This window comes from Theropithecus gelada, chromosome 19 (genome assembly GCF_003255815.1).
Source record: "Theropithecus gelada isolate Dixy chromosome 19, Tgel_1.0, whole genome shotgun sequence".
Taxonomy (NCBI): domain Eukaryota; kingdom Metazoa; phylum Chordata; class Mammalia; order Primates; family Cercopithecidae; genus Theropithecus; species Theropithecus gelada.
In genome coordinates this window covers 37,904,268-37,919,120 of record NC_037687.1, presented here as the reverse complement: position 1 = coordinate 37,919,120, position 14,853 = coordinate 37,904,268, and the positions used below count along the sequence as shown (strand labels likewise).

The 14,853-nt window shown below is 54.7% G+C and overlaps 2 protein-coding genes across 4 annotated transcripts in view; one reads left to right on the top strand and one right to left on the bottom strand.

Annotated features, from left to right (window-relative positions):
• The window catches only part of DEDD2 (death effector domain containing 2), a 23,387-nt gene extending 18,051 nt beyond the window's left edge, over positions 1 to 5,336 (bottom strand). Inside the window, exons 1-3 of one of the 2 annotated variants that reach the window (XM_025366258.1) lie at positions 5,264 to 5,336; positions 2,197 to 2,562; positions 695 to 814 (exon numbers count right to left, since the gene is read on the bottom strand). In XM_025366258.1, the coding sequence (XP_025222043.1) occupies positions 695 to 814; positions 2,197 to 2,524 (448 nt within the window). In that variant the 5' untranslated portion in view covers positions 2,525 to 2,562; positions 5,264 to 5,336. Of the gene's footprint in view, positions 1 to 694; positions 815 to 2,196; positions 2,563 to 3,146; positions 3,981 to 5,263 lie in introns of those variants that run through there. The other variant, XM_025366257.1, reaches the window with a different exon arrangement.
• Positions 5,337 to 5,462: 126 nt separating this feature from the next.
• On the top strand, positions 5,463 to 11,860 carry ZNF526 (zinc finger protein 526). 2 transcript variants are annotated; one of them, XM_025366209.1, is made up of 3 exons: positions 5,463 to 5,577; positions 9,020 to 9,113; positions 9,195 to 11,860. In XM_025366209.1, exon 3 carries the CDS (start codon positions 9,212 to 9,214, stop codon positions 11,222 to 11,224), a length of 2,013 nt encoding a protein of 670 aa, XP_025221994.1. In that variant the 5' UTR covers positions 5,463 to 5,577; positions 9,020 to 9,113; positions 9,195 to 9,211; the 3' UTR covers positions 11,225 to 11,860. The 2 variants fall into 2 exon arrangements, with proteins under 2 accessions (XP_025221994.1, XP_025221995.1); XM_025366210.1 differs by having other exon boundaries at positions 5,567 to 5,823.
• Positions 11,861 to 14,853: the final 2,993 nt, after the last annotated feature.

Below are 14,853 nucleotides of genomic sequence, written 5' to 3'. Positions count from 1 at the left end.
TTTTTTTTTTTTTTTTTTTTTTTTTTTTTGAGATGGAGTCTCGCTGTGCTCCCAGGCTGGAGTGCAGTGGCGTGATCTCGGCTCACTGCAAGCTCCGCCTCCCGGGTTCACGCCATTCTCCGCCTCAGCCTCCCAAGTAGCTGAGACTACAGGCGCCCGCCACCACGCCCGGCTAGTTTTTTGTATTTTTAGTAGAGACGGGGTTTCACCATGTTAGCCAGGATAGTCTCGATCTCCTGACCTCGTGATCCACCCGCCTCGGCCTCCCAAAGTGCTGGGATTACAGGCTTGAGCCACCGCGCCTGGCCAAAGCCCCTATCTTGAAAAAAACAAACAGAAAAAAAAAAAATTAGGGGCGGTGAGGAGAATAAATAAGTTAATTGGGGCATGGCAATTAAAAGAAAACAATCAGAGATAGTCAGCATGAATAAATCTCAGACACATCTAGAAAGACCACCAGGTGCAGAGTAATACCCACAATGTAATACCATTTAAAAGAAATATGAAACCATGTGCAACAATTCTATATGTTGCTTCAGAACAGAGTATTTGTAGCAATAAAAACACACACATACATATAATACACACACACAGTGAAAATGAGACAGAATAACCCCTCAGGCCCCTTCTTTGATAGGCACAGTTCATAAGGAAAAGAGGGATGCGGCCATCACACCCACCTAGCTGGGCTCACCTGTCTCCCACTGACCCTGCTGAGAATTTGCAGAACTGCTTGACTGCCGACGGCGACGGCAGCTACCCTCTGTCCTCTTTGAAGAGCTGGAGGTGCCATAGCTATAGCGTTCTGGAGACACTGGAGGAAGAGAAGAACAGGAAGAAGCATTCAGTCTCCTGGCCCTAATTCCCACTCTGGGAAGAATGCCTGCACCACGGGGTGCCTAAGTTCCCCAGAAGTCAGAGCCCAAATACCCACTCATTCTGAAACACCTCCTGCAGAGGTTGCTCAGATGCCTCCTGAGACAGAGAACTCATCACCACTTGGGGCAATCTAACCCATGTCTATGGCAGCTCAAACTGTCAAGGTTTTTCTGTTAACAGTCATGGTCAGGGTCTTTGTAATGGCCCTTTGCCTTGGCATCAACTGCCCCCAGCTCTCCCCAAGGAATAAGCAGGCCTCTGTGCAGGCTCTGCAAATCTTCTCTTCTAGAGCCTAATGTTCAGACATAGATATCCAAAAACGCTGTCAGCTCTTCCCTAGAGCTGTCCTTCTCCTGCTCATCAAAATCCTATGGGCTTACTCTGGGCCAGGGAAGGCCATAATCCCCCCTCCCCAAACTAGCCACTGCCCCTTTAGCAACCCAGACAAAGGCTTGGTCTACGCATGCACAGGGCTACTGGCAGCCTGAACCCCTCCTAGCTTCTCACCTCAAAACTGCTATCCTCCAGGGGCACTTCCTTCACAAGGATTAAGGGCATCAACTCTGGGGACAAGCTGGCTGGGTTTGAATTCTGGCTCCCACACTTTCCAGTTACGGTCTCTGCAAGCCCCTTCATGACATAACTTACCTCCCTCTCTCCCCTAGCTTGGGTCCCCTCTGCTCCTGCCACACTGGCCTCTGATGATGCCAAATTCCCACCTCGGGCCTTGGATGCTCCCTGGGATTTTTCTCCCCTGGGGTCTATGCATGGCTGGCAGTGCAGCCTCAGGACAAAGCCTCCCTTCACCTTGCTGCTCTCCCAACTCTCTCTATTCCATTATTTTTAGTCTTCCTAAAACAGCATCTAAAAATAAGTTCTCTGAGTGTCCCACTAAACTTAAACTTCATGGAACAAACACCTTGTCAGCCCCATCATCCTGTACCCCCTAGACCCAGCAAACAGGATTGTTATTACATGTGCAAACTGCTTAACTTCAACTTGTTATTTTCCTGGTTACAGTGAAGACAGTAACAGGACTTCCTTGTGGGATTACTGGGAGGCTATAAGGCACTAGTTCATATGAAGGGCTAACAGCTGTGCCTGGCATGAAACAAGTCCTCCGTAAACAGTGGCCATAATCGTCATCACTGATGTGGCCAAATTCCCAAAGCCATGCTTCCCTCCTCTTGTGTTTCTCATTGATATTGTGGGAAGAGGGAGTAGTGGAATGGGACATAAGCTGCAGGCACCAGGAGGCCCAGCGGGAGCCAGGCCCATTCCTCCCGGGAAGTGTGACACCCTCCCATTCAACCGTACCTGGCCGGCGCCGCTTGCGCGCCAGGTGCGGCAGCAGGTCGTGGCGGGCCAGCACGCGCAGGAGTTGCCCCAGCAGCCGCAGGTTGCTCTCGTCGCACTGCCCGCGGCGCTCCAGCTCCAGCAGGAGCTCTAGGCCGCTGCGGGCCCGGGCTAAGCCGCCGGCGGCACCAGGAGCCTCATCCAGCAGAAAGGCCAGGAGCTCCAGCTCGCACTCGGTCAGTTGCCCGCCCACCACCTCGAACATACGGTGAAGCGACAGCATCCCGTAGTAGTCCAGGCACTCATCCTCCTCCCAGCACGGGGCCGGGGTCGACCCGGATAGCGCCATTCCCGGGGGAGGGAGGCGGAACAAGCTCAGAACCCGGCCTAGAACCCACACAGCGAGGAGGGGGCAGTGGTCAGCGACGCGGAGGCCCGAACCCCACACCGCCAGCGCGTCTCCTCCGCCCAGTCGCGCCGGGCAGGGCCGCTCCCGCACCCCCAACCGCCTCGGTTTCCCCCTCCCCCGGGAGGGAATGGTCCCGCCCGAGGTCCCCTAAGAACAGGTCGGGACGCCGGAGCCCGCTTTGCTTCTGCCCCCCCACCGTGCTACGTTCGGAGCTCGCCCCCGGACCAGACCAAACGATGCGGCCAAAGAAACCTCGGGGTCCACCCAGGGGCTCCCTGCCGACTGCCCCTGACTCTGGGTAGGACTGCCCAGACGAGCCCCTTTGCTCCGTCCAGTGGTACCGTCTGATGAGTCCCCCGGCTCTACGCAAGTGGTAAAGCCCGAAAGTGACCCTCTGCCCCCTCCACGGAAGAGCGACCCAGGCAGCCCCTTTGCTCCACACAGGTGGTATCGTCCGAACCCGACCCCCTCGCCCTGCAAGGGCGGCCCCGCCTGCTTCCCAGAGCCCAGGTGGTCCTGTCTACCCGCCACCAGTCACCATTAGGCCTCTCTGGATCCTCACCAGATTCTGGCGTCCGGTGACTCCTGGGCGACGGCCGCAGCCACTTGTTTTGGATCTTTCTGGCACCTTCTCTATTATTACGCCTGCGTCACCTCGCCCCTCCTCCTTCCCCCAACTCGCGCAGGTGCGACCGCCACGCCCCTTAAGCGCATGCGCAGAACGATGCCTCCAAGCCCCGCCCTTCCTGGGCCGCTTGACCTGCCCCCAACAGAAGCGTCTTGGTTCGCGGGTGCTGCGCTTGCGCAGAGCGAGAGCGCGCCGCATTTGGGGCTGTATGTGGTACCCGGTTCCAGGTCCCTACTTCCCGCCCGTGACTCAAGCCTCCGGGACCATGTAGCGCCACGTCACGAGTAGTTGTAACTACTCATCTCATTAACTACAGCCCCCTCTTGATCACGAGCTAGACGCCCACATCACCACCGCCCCTAGTTGCCCGTGGCAAAGGAACACAATCACTACATTCCTGGCTCCCAGTAACTCCTAGGCCTTATATGATCTGGTCCTGGGCACTCCTCCATTAGACTGTCCCTCACTTCTAGTGACAGCCAGGGATCTACATCTCAACTGTGCTGTCTCGTGATCCCAACTGGAAATCCCGTCCCCAGTCTAGAAGTTCCTTCCCCTGATCAAAACCGGAACTCGCTCATCTCACGTTCAGGACGGATACCTCCTTCCAGGCGGCAGCAGAACCCTCCATTCCGACTGTGCACATCTCGATGGCGTCCATCACGACCCCCATCACAGTCAGACGTCTCCACCCAGAGCCAAAACAGCCTCTCCGTAACCTCTTCCAATCTCTGCCCTCCGGGGTCGCCCAGATACCCGCTCCCTAACTTGCAACAACTAGAGAGGGTCTGTCGGGGAATTGGCGTCTAGGCTGTGGTGTATGCGTGTCCCCTTACCGCGGGGCCTTGTGTGTGACGGTCGCCACGCCCCCCATTTAGGTGACTCAAAGTCAGGGCCTGCATGTGCTTGAGACAAGTCCCCTCCCTGGACCGGTTCCCACCCCCGGAATTAAATCCTCTTGGGAGTCGGGAAACCTGGGTCCTGCCTAGCACTGGCCCAGTACTGGCTCTGCCTGAACTGCAGCAGTGAATTGGCTGGGCACGGTAGCTCACGTCTGTAATCCCAGCACTTTGGGAGGCCGAGGTGGGCGGATCACACGAGGCCAGGAGTTCGAGACCAGCGTGGCCAGCATGGTGAAACCCTGCCTGTACTTAGCCGGGCGTGGTGGCACGCCCCTGTAATCCCAACTACTTGGGAGGCTGAGGCAAGAGAATCACTTGAACCAGGGAGCAGTGAGCAGAGACAGTGCCACTGCACTCCAGCCTGGGTCACAGGACGAGACTTTGTCTCAAAAAACAAACAAACCCCGGGCGCTGTGGGTCACGCCTGTAATACCAGCACTTTGGGAGGCCGAGGCGGACGGATCACCTGAGGTCGGGAGTTCAAGACCAGCCTGACCAACATGGAGAAACCCTGTCTCTACAAAAAATATAAAATTAGCCGGGCGTGGTGATGCATGCCGCTAAGCCCAGCTACTCGGGAGGCTGAGGCAGGAGAATCGGTTGAACCCGGGAGGCGGAGGCTGCGGTGAGCCAAGATCGTACCACTGCACTCCTGTCTGGGCAACAGAGCGAGATTCCGTCTCAAACAAACAAAGCCCCCAAAAAATCTCTTCCCCTCTCTGGGCCTCAGTTTCCCTACTTGTGAAACAAATGGATGGCAATGGTAAGCTACGGAAGCATAGTCCTGGGCTAAACTCACAAGGAGCGCCTGGTAAGGGACTATCATTAAATCAAACGAAGAGTAGGAAAGATAGGAAAGCAATTTAACAAACTGTGAAGGATTCTGTCTTGCTAAGTGGTTGTAGTGGGCGCCTACAGTGTACGAGCTCTGTGCATGTGTGATATCATCCAATCCCCTAAACAACCTTTGAGGTGGCTGTGACTCAACCTCACTTCACACCAGCAAAACTGAGGCCTGGAGAGGCGAAACTCCAAGTGTGTCGGGCTCTAAAGCTGTACTCTCAGAAATGCTCCGTCTCTTCAGCTTTGAAATGACACCTCTGTAAAGGTCTCCCGCCGCCCAGTTCACTCCATGAGCCCAACGCTCACCAAAGGTTGCCCGCGTCTGTCTACAGAACTCTCCGACGCTTGGCCCAACAGCGTCCCGGAGAACTGCGCAGGCGCTTCTCCTCGCCCTGCGCCCCTCCCACAGGGCGCAGATGTGTGCGTGGATAACTCCCGGAGCCCCGCCTGAGTGGCAACACGCAGGCGCAAGGTCGCGTGCCCTGCGCTGCGGGCTCTGATTGGCCGCCACGGGTAAGGGCACCGCCCAATGGGAGGTGTGGATAGTGAGGGGTCCCACACGCCCAGAGCCGAGGGTCTGTGTCAAGAGCGGCAGGGGCTGCAAGAGATAAGAGAAACGGGTGAGGGCGCCGCGGGGCGGGACGGGGAAGAGAGCGCTGGGTGGACGGAGAGGGCGGAAGGAAAACTAAGGGGTCTGCAGGGATCGAAGAGCCTCGAGGCCTGCGCTAGGGCGGGAGCGGCGCGGGCTGGAAGGAGAGCGCTCCTTCCTGTGTGCCCTGGGGCTCCTTTAGTGTGCAGTAGCCTACGCTGGAACTCGCCCACCACCCACTGCTGCGAGCTCTCACCCGGCCGAGGAGATGAGTCTGGTAGGAGAAAAGCGTTGTAAAGCGGGAAAGTTGAATTTCCGGGGCCCTAGTGGGTTCCTTCCTGGAAAGACTTACTGATATACTGTGTGAAAACCCCCCATTCCTTTCCTAAGTAGTTCACAATTCAAGAGTGAGAGAAAGAATCGTAGACGAGGAAAGGGCAAATTTCAAGTCTCCCGGGCCACTTCGTAGACATTTATTGGGTACCTGCTTTGTGCAAGCTTTGCAGCAGGCACTGGGCCTCGCCCTAGGGGAGTTCTCTGTTGGAAATGGGACTGTAATCAAAGAAAAATGGAACTCTCGGGCCCCTGGTTGCCTACTTCTAGGAAGGTCCTTTATGGAATGGCTGTTGTGTGCAGGGGCCTGGCAACTCAAAAATTAGGAAGGGGGTTGGAATAGTAGATAAGGAAAGTTTAGCTCCAGGTCCTTTAGTGAATAATTTACTCAAGGATTATTTTTTGGGCATTAACTGAAAGCAGTGCCCTGTACTGGGCTGTGTATTTTGGGAATTCACAGTCTTATGGGAGAGTTGGTCTGGTAGAAATGGACTGTGCACAGGGACAGTTAAACTCAGGATCGGCCAAGCAGTGGCTCACACCTGTAATTCCAGCGCTTTGGGAGGCCTAGGCGGTAGGATTGCTTGAGCTCAGTAGTTCGAGACCAGCCTGGGCAACATAGGGAGACCTTCTCTCTACAAATAATTTAAAAATTAGCCAGGGGCCAAGTGCGGTGGCTCACGCCTGTAATCCCAGCACTTTGGGAGATCATGGCGGGCGGACCTCTGGAGGTCAGGAGTTGAAGACCAGCCTGGGCAACATGGTGAAACCTCATCTCTACTAAAAATACAAAAATTATCCTGGTGGGGTGGTGAATGCCTGTAGTTCCAGCTACTTGGGAGACCGAGGCTGGAGAATTGCTTGAACCCAAGAGGCGGAGGTTGCAGTGAGCCGAGATCGTGCCACTGCACTCCACTCTGGGCAAAAAGAGCGAAACTCTGTCTCAAAAAAAGTAAAATAAAATAAATAAAAATTTGCCAGGCATGGTGACAGATACCTGTGGTCCCAGCTACTCAAGAGACTGAGGCAGGAGGATCACCTGGGTCCAGGGGGTGGAGGCTGCAGTGAACCAAGATCGCACCACTGCACTGCAGCATGGGCAACAGAGTGAGACCCTGTCTCAAAAAGAGGGGAAAAAAAAAACCTCCCAAGGTCTCACTTCCCACTGCAGCCTCAACCTCCTGTGCTCAAGTGATCAAACCACCTCAACCTCCTAAAATGCTAGGATTGCAGACGTGAGCCACCATGCCTGGCCTGGGAGCATTTCTCAGTCACTAAATATGTACTGTGTACTAGACCTTGTTCTTGGCACTGGACATACTTCAGTGATGTACAGGCTAACCTCCTCTCCTCTGGGTGCTTAATATGAGCAACTTTTTTTTTTTCTTGAGATGGAATCTCTCTCTGTCTCCAGGCTGGAGTGCAGTGGCGCAATCTGAGCTCACAGCAACCTCCGCCTCCCGGGTTCAAGCCATTCTCCTGCCTCAGCCTACCAAGTAGCTGGGATTACAGGCATGCACCACCATGCCCAGCTAATTTTTGTATTTTTTTAGTAGAGACAGGGTTTCACCATGTTGGCCAGCATGCTCTCAATCTCTTGACCTTGTGATCCGCCTGCCTCGGCCTCCCAAAGTGCTGGGATTATAGGCATGAGCCACTGCGCCTGGCAATATGAGCAACTTCTATGTGCAAGGCTGTAAACTAGACTCCACCTGCCCTCTGGTACTAATAGATTAGGTGAAAAAGAGGTAAAGAAGATGTGTTTGAATTCATGAGATTAGCTGCTAGGCCTGAGAGGGAGGCAGTCATTTGCTGAGTGTACTCTTGAGTCCCTGCTGTGTGAAGGGGCCCGGGTGGGGTTCAGCCCACATACGTAGAAGGGAAGATGGGGCATATAGAGGGAAGTTTGAAAGTTAAAATTCATGTCCCTGCTCAGAGATTTTGTTGCTGACTGGAGCCTCCACAATGAGTCAGACCCACAAACTCTCAGTCCAGTGAGGGACAGTGAAATGCCACCCCAAACTCATGATATTTGCCATGATAGAGGTGGCACAGGATATCATAGGAACCCTGAGGATGTAGAGATGTCAGACAAGGCTTCCCAAAAGGTGCTGGGTAGGAGTTTGTCAGACAAAAAGAGGAGAGAAGTTTCTTGGCAGAGGGAATAGCAACATCAAAGACTTAGGGTCCAAAAACAATCTTTCTGGAGAACTACACAGGATTACAGCTGACCTTTACAAGTACCAGGGACTTTGTGTCAGTACTACTTTTAGCCCCGTTTTACAGGTAAGAAGACAATCTTAGAGGAAGTAAGTCGTAGAGCTCAGATTCAAGCCAAGGACAGTCTGGTTCCAGGGCCTGTGTTTTTAAACATTTGGGTGTATCTGTGTGTGTATATATAAGAGGCAGAGGAAAAGTGTTGCACAAAGAGGAAACTGCGCAGCAGGCAAAGGCTGTGGTATTCTCAGAAAAGGTGTGCCTGGCCCTCTCGGTAAAGAGGCCAGGCTGGCTGGGCCAGGTGTGGTGGCTCACGTCTGTAATCCCAGGACTTTGGGAGGCCAAGGCAGGCAGATCACAAGGTCAAGAGATCAAGACCATCCTGGCCAACATGGTGAAACCCCATCTAAAAATACAAAAATTAGCTGGACATGGTGGTGCACACCTGTAGTCCCAGCTACTCGGGAGGCTGAGACAGGAGAATCACTTGAACGTGGGAGGCAGAGGTTGTAGTGAGCTGAGATCGCACCACTGTACTCTAGCCTGGCAACAGAGCAAGACTCCATCTCAAAAAAAAAAGAGGTCGGGCTGTTGGCTGGGGTGGTGGCTCACACCTGTAATCCCAGCACTTTCGGAGGCAAAGGCAGGTGGATCACCTGAGGTCAGGAGTTTGAGACCAGCCTAGCCAACATGGTGAAACCTTGTCTCTACAAAAAAAAAAGATACAAAAATTAGCCAGGCATGGTGGCATACCCCTGTAGTCCCGGCCGCCCAGGAGGCTGAGGCACGAGAATGACTTGAACTCAGGAGCGAGAGTGAGCCAAGATTGTGCCACTGCACTCCAGTTTGGGCGACAGACCAAGTCTCTATCTCAGAAAAAAAAAAAAAAAGAGGCTGGGCTGAGTGCTGATTCTCTTCTGCAGGCTGCCATGGGGTGTTTGTAGGCTTCGGAGACATGGGATCACAGAAGACCGAGGCAGAAACATTGGATTAAGACTTTCTGAGCAATAGAGGCTGGTGAGTAGTGGGATGGGCAAGAGAACTCCACCTCCCCTTGGTTTCCTGCTTTCTCACTGGCTCCTGCCCCTGTTTCTCCAGGCACTGCCTTCCCCACAATGGCAGAGGTGGTGGCTGAGGTGGCCGAGATGCCAACACAGATGTCACCAGGGGCAGTGGAGATGTCAACACCTATGTCAGGGGAGATGATGGAGATGTCAACAGAGGTGACTGAGATGACACCTGGGGAGGCCCTTGCCTCATCCCTCTTCTTCCAGCATCACCAGTTCATGTGCTCTGAGTGTGGCAGCCTCTATAACACACTGGAAGAAGTCCTCTCACACCAGGAGCAGCACATGCTTGCTGTCTCAGAGGAGGAGGCACTGACCACAGAGAATGTTGGCCTGGAGCCGGAGCTGGTGCCGGGTACTGAGGGGCCCTTCCAATGTGGTGAATGCAGCCAGCTCATCCTCTCCCCTGGTGAGCTCCTGGCCCACCAGGATGCCCACCTCCGGGAGTCTGCAAACCAGATCCAATACCAGTGCTGGGACTGCCAGGAGCTGTTCCCGTCACCCGAGCTGTGGGTGGCTCATCGAAAGGCCCAACACCTTTCTGCCACGGTAGCTGAGCCACCAGTGCCACCTCCTTTGCCTCCCCCAACACCACTGCCTCCACCTTCTCCCCCATCCGAAGTCAAGATGGAGCCCTATGAGTGTCCTGAGTGCTCTACCCTCTGTGCCACCCCTGAGGAGTTCTTGGAGCATCAGGGCACCCACTTTGACTCCCTAGAGAAAGAGGAGCGCAATGGGCTGGAGGAGGAGGAGGAGGACGATGAGGAGGATGAAGAAGATGATGAAGAGACGGAGGATGAGGAGGCCATGGCAGAGGTCGGTGATGATGCTGTGGGAGGTGACGAGTCCACAGCTAGCTGGGCTCAGGGCTGCGGGGACTGTCCCCAGCACCGGCCCTCAGCAGGGGCTCGCCGGCAACACCGGCGGACATCTCACAGCCCGGCATCTGCTGCCCACCCCTTCCACTGCAGCCAATGTCAGCGCAGTTTCAGCTCCGCCAACCGGCTGCAGGCTCATGGGCGGGCCCACGTTGGTGGCACACACGAGTGTACAACCTGCTCCAAGGTCTTCAAGAAAGCAGCGTCACTCGAGCAGCACTTGCGGCTGCACCGTGGGGAAGCCCGCTACCTCTGTGTAGACTGTGGCCGCGGCTTTGGCACAGAACTCACATTAGTGGCCCACCGGCGGGCCCACACTGCCAACCCATTGCATCGCTGTCGCTGCGGCAAGACATTCAGCAACATGACCAAGTTCCTCTACCACCGGCGCACTCACGCTGGCAAAAGCGGGGCACCTCCCACAGGAGCAACAGCTCCCCCAGCTCCAGCAGAGCCCCCCCCTCCACCACCACCCCCTGCCCCACCTGCCCAGCTGCCCTGCCCACAGTGCTCCAAGTCCTTTGCCTCAGCTTCCCGGCTGTCCCGGCACCGGCGGGCAGTACACGGGCCCCCCGAACGGCGCCACCGCTGTGGGGTTTGTGGCAAGGGCTTCAAGAAGCTGATCCACGTGCGTAACCACCTGCGGACACACACGGGCGAGAGGCCCTTCCAGTGCCACTCATGTGGCAAGACCTTTGCTTCTCTGGCCAACCTCAGCCGCCACCAGTTGACCCACACGGGCGCACGTCCCTACCAATGCCTGGACTGTGGCAAGCGCTTCACACAGAGCTCCAACCTGCAGCAGCACCGGCGGTTGCACTTGCGGCCAGTTGCCTTTGCCCGCGCCCCCCGCCTCCCCATCACTGGTCTCTACAACAAGAGTCCCTACTACTGTGGGACTTGTGGCCGCTGGTTCCGCGCCATGGCGGGCTTGCGACTGCATCAGCGGGTCCATGCCCGAGCTCGGACTTTGACACTACAGCCTCCCAGATCACCACCTCCTGCCCCACCCCCACCCCCTGAGCCTCAACAGACTATCATGTGCACAGAGCTGGGGGAGACCATCGCCATCATTGAGACATCCCAGCCGCTGGCGCTCGAGGACACGCTGCAGCTGTGCCAGGCTGCACTGGGGGCCAGTGAAGCAGGCGGGCTCTTGCAATTGGACACAGCCTTCGTGTGACGCAGCTGAAAAGCAACGAAAGGGTTTGGTTGCAACAGCCAGTGTGGGTACCTCTGGGGAGAGAGGACCTCCTCTGCCAAACTGGTCTGGTACCCACCGTGTGCCAGGATCCACCCTGGCCTCTTTTACCCACTGACTCCCCAGAACAACCCTTCCAGGCTTCTCTTGTCATCTTTCTCTGCCTGAGGGGAAACTGAAGCTCTGAGATGCAATGTGATCTGTACCAGGTCACCCAGCTACGCTGCAAAGCGGGTTGGCCAAGGCCCTTTGCACTGCATCACCCTGGTGCCCAGCAACATCAGGTAACCTTCACTGAGCACCAAGCTTATTCCAGGTCTGTGCTGGCCACTCTCATATACCTCTTCAGATCCTCTGCTTGTACCCCTAGCCCTTGCCTTCCCTGGATTTTGGGTACCCAGGACTTTGCTCTGCCTGGTGGAGGAGGGTACTTGATTTCTCTGGGCTTCCTTTGTCTCAATTCTGACAGTGTGGAAGGAAATCTGTAGGTACCCAGGTCCTCAGCTCCAGACTGGGTGATGCTGGAGACCCAGGAGCAAGTCAGCACAGGCTCTGCCCACAGAAGGCATGCACAGTCTGATAGGAGAAACACACAAGTACAGATGGCTTGCTCTCTGAGTGTGTCTCATTGATTCATTCAGCCTGTGTGTCCTAAGGCCTCCCTCTTCACATACTGGGTGATGCTGGGGGCAGGGATGAGTCAGGCCTAAGGCTTCTCAGGGCTATGATGGGGATGTGCAGGGACAGTGGGATCCCAGGAAACAGACCTCCATGGTGGAAGATCAGGAGTCAAGGACTCCTAGAGGAGGTAGTCCCTGAAGGAAAAGTAGGAATCTGGTAATGAAAGAGGAAAAGAACATTCCAGGTAGACAGCACTGCAAGAGGGTGAGCTCTTGGTATATTTGGAGACCATCCAGTTATTCATCTGACTGCCTAGCCGAGGCAAGCACCATACTGACCACTGTATGTGTACTATGATCCCAACAGCCTGTGACATAGATTTCAATATTATCCCTGTTGTATAGATTTTTAAAACTGGTGGCTGGGGGCTCACGCCTGTAATCCCAGCACTTTGGGAGGCCGAGGCAGGCAGATCATGAGGTCAGGAGATCGAGACCATCCTCGCTAACACAGTGAAACCCTGTCTCTACTAAAAATACAAAAAATTAGCTGGGCGTGGTGTCGGGCGCCTGTAGTCCCAGCTACTCAGGAGGCTGAGGTAGGAGAATGGCGTGAACCCGGGAGGTGGAGCTTGCAGTGAGCCTAGATCGCGCCACTGGGTGACAGAGTGAGTCCATCTCAAAAAAAAAAAAAAAAACTGGCCAGGTACGGTGGCTCACGCTTGCAATCCCAGTGCTTTGGGAGACTGAGGCAGGAGGATCATTTAAGGCCAGGAGTTCGAGACCAGCCTGGGCAACAGCAAGACCTCATCTCTACAAAAATTAAGTTAGCTGGGCCTCTGTGGCACATGCCTATAATCTGAGTGCTTTGGGAGGCTGAGGCAGGGGGATCACTTGAGCTCAAGAATTCAAGACCTGGACAAGAGAGTGAGACTTTGTCTCTATTAAAAATAATAAAGATTGGCCAAGCATGGTGGTGCACACCAGTATTCCCAGCTACTCTGGAGGCTGAGGCAGAGGCAGGATTGCTTGATATGGGGGAGATTGAGGCTGCGGTGAGCTTTGATCACACCACTGCACTCCAGCCTGGGCAACAGTGCAAGACCCTGTCACTTAAAAACACACACACACACACACACACACACACACAGAGGAAAAAAAGAAAACTAAGAACAGATTTGTACAAGGTTTCACAACTAGGCAGAGACATTGTGAGATTTGAGTCCAGGAGGTCCCTTAGGCCCCCATTTGTAACCCATACTGTTCTGAGTGATTAAGACCTGAAACTTGTGCAGGTGTAGAGGATCAGAGGACGATTCATCCTAACTAGAGGAAAAGTAAACCAGTGTCAGAGCTGTTGGGATTTGAGGGGACCTCAAAAGATCAAAGGTCTTGGAAGCAGGAAGATTCCCACCTTGTTCAGAGGTTACCTAGGATAATATAGTCTTTCTCTCCATTGATTGAGGTGGAGTCTTGATCTGTCACCCAGGCTGGAGCACAGTGGTGCAGTCTCAGCTCACTGCAACCTCCACCTTCCAGGTTCAAGCGATTCTCCTGCCTCAGTCTCCCTAATTGGGCTGGAATTACAGGCGCCCACCATTGCACCCAGCTAATTTTTGTATTTTTAGTAGAGACAGGGTTTTGCCATCTTGGCCAGGCTGGTTTCGAAGTCCTGACCTCAGGTAATCTGCCCGCCTTGGCCTCCCTAAGTGCTAGGATTACAGGTGTGTGCCACCAAGCCCAGCCATAAGTCTTTCTCTCCCTAAGCAAATGTAGGTGATTCATGATAGGCTCCTCCCAGGCCCCTGCAGACCAGAGTGCTCAGGCAGGGGAGGTGAAATGCAGCTGGGTATGGAATTGTCCAGGAAGGAGGCCTAGACTTTGGAAGGCCTTGAAAGCTGGGCTGAGTAGTTCCAGGTTGGGGGAGGGTCATAACTGGGTATTAGATCTGGGCTCAAAGTGGGGTGAGTGGGAGGCTAAAGATGGTCCAGCAGAAGACAGGGCCAGACCTGGGAAGGGGTCATGGGGTGGTAGGAGGGTGAGGGACACCTCAGTGACTTCATGGCTGACCACATGTGAGTAGCAGGGAGGAAGGCATCCCCAGGATCCCAAGGTCTGCCCCTTGCCCAGAATGGCCATCCTCCCCCTTATCAATCTGCTTGCTCTTTATATTCATTCATTCTACAAACCAGGCGAAATCCAAGTTGTGTTGAGCAAAGAAGGGGCAGGGTCTGTCCTATCCCAGGCAGTGTAAAGATGCCCCTGGAGTGGGGTGAGCAAACTGGAGAGCCCAGACCCCACAGGAACAGTCCTTTTACTCCATCTGGAGCATTTGAAGGTCCTCCCTTTTTGTTCACCAGTGGAATCCAGTAGGGGGCATACCCGTTGCTCCTCCCCAGGCCCCCTTCCAACCCTGGGGTGTCCTGGCCACACTCACTGCTTGGTGCCATGTGGAGGAGATAACATTTCCTTCTGCCTATGCCCCACTATCTGGCCCCAGCATGTTTTAAGTGAGGTTAAAAGTCAAGTTCTCTGCCCCTGCCTTCCCAGGGTTGTCACTTCCCAAGATCCCTAAGAGGTGGACCAGGTAGGTGTCCTGTTTAAGACTTGGAAATGAAGGCTTGGAATCTTCTAGGGTGCCACCTCCAGCCATGGCCACCCAACAAAGAGTCTACAAGCAGGCTAAGTTTTGTCCTGAGTAACTCATCTCCTGTCCCCCCAGACCCTAGAGCGGCAGGCAGCTTGGGCTAAGACAGCCTGTTCAAGTCCTGACTGTCACATAAGCCCCATGACCTTCCCTTCTCTGATCCCCAACTGGCTCACCAGTTACTGGGAGGTTAATCCCTCCCTCTCTAAACAGAAGCAGATGATTTATGCTGGGTCATGGGGCAGGCTCCTCCCAGGCCTTGACAGCAGATAACAACCTAGACGGAGCTCATCACCACACGTGCAGAGAAAGCCACGGTGCGAGAAGGCTGGGCACCTGAGCCA

Bases quoted from the DNA above. Each gene is read 5' to 3' on its own strand.
- ZNF526 (XM_025366209.1), top strand. From the start codon at position 9,212: ATGGCAGAGGTGGTGGCTGAGGTGGCCGAGATGCCAACACAGATGTCA.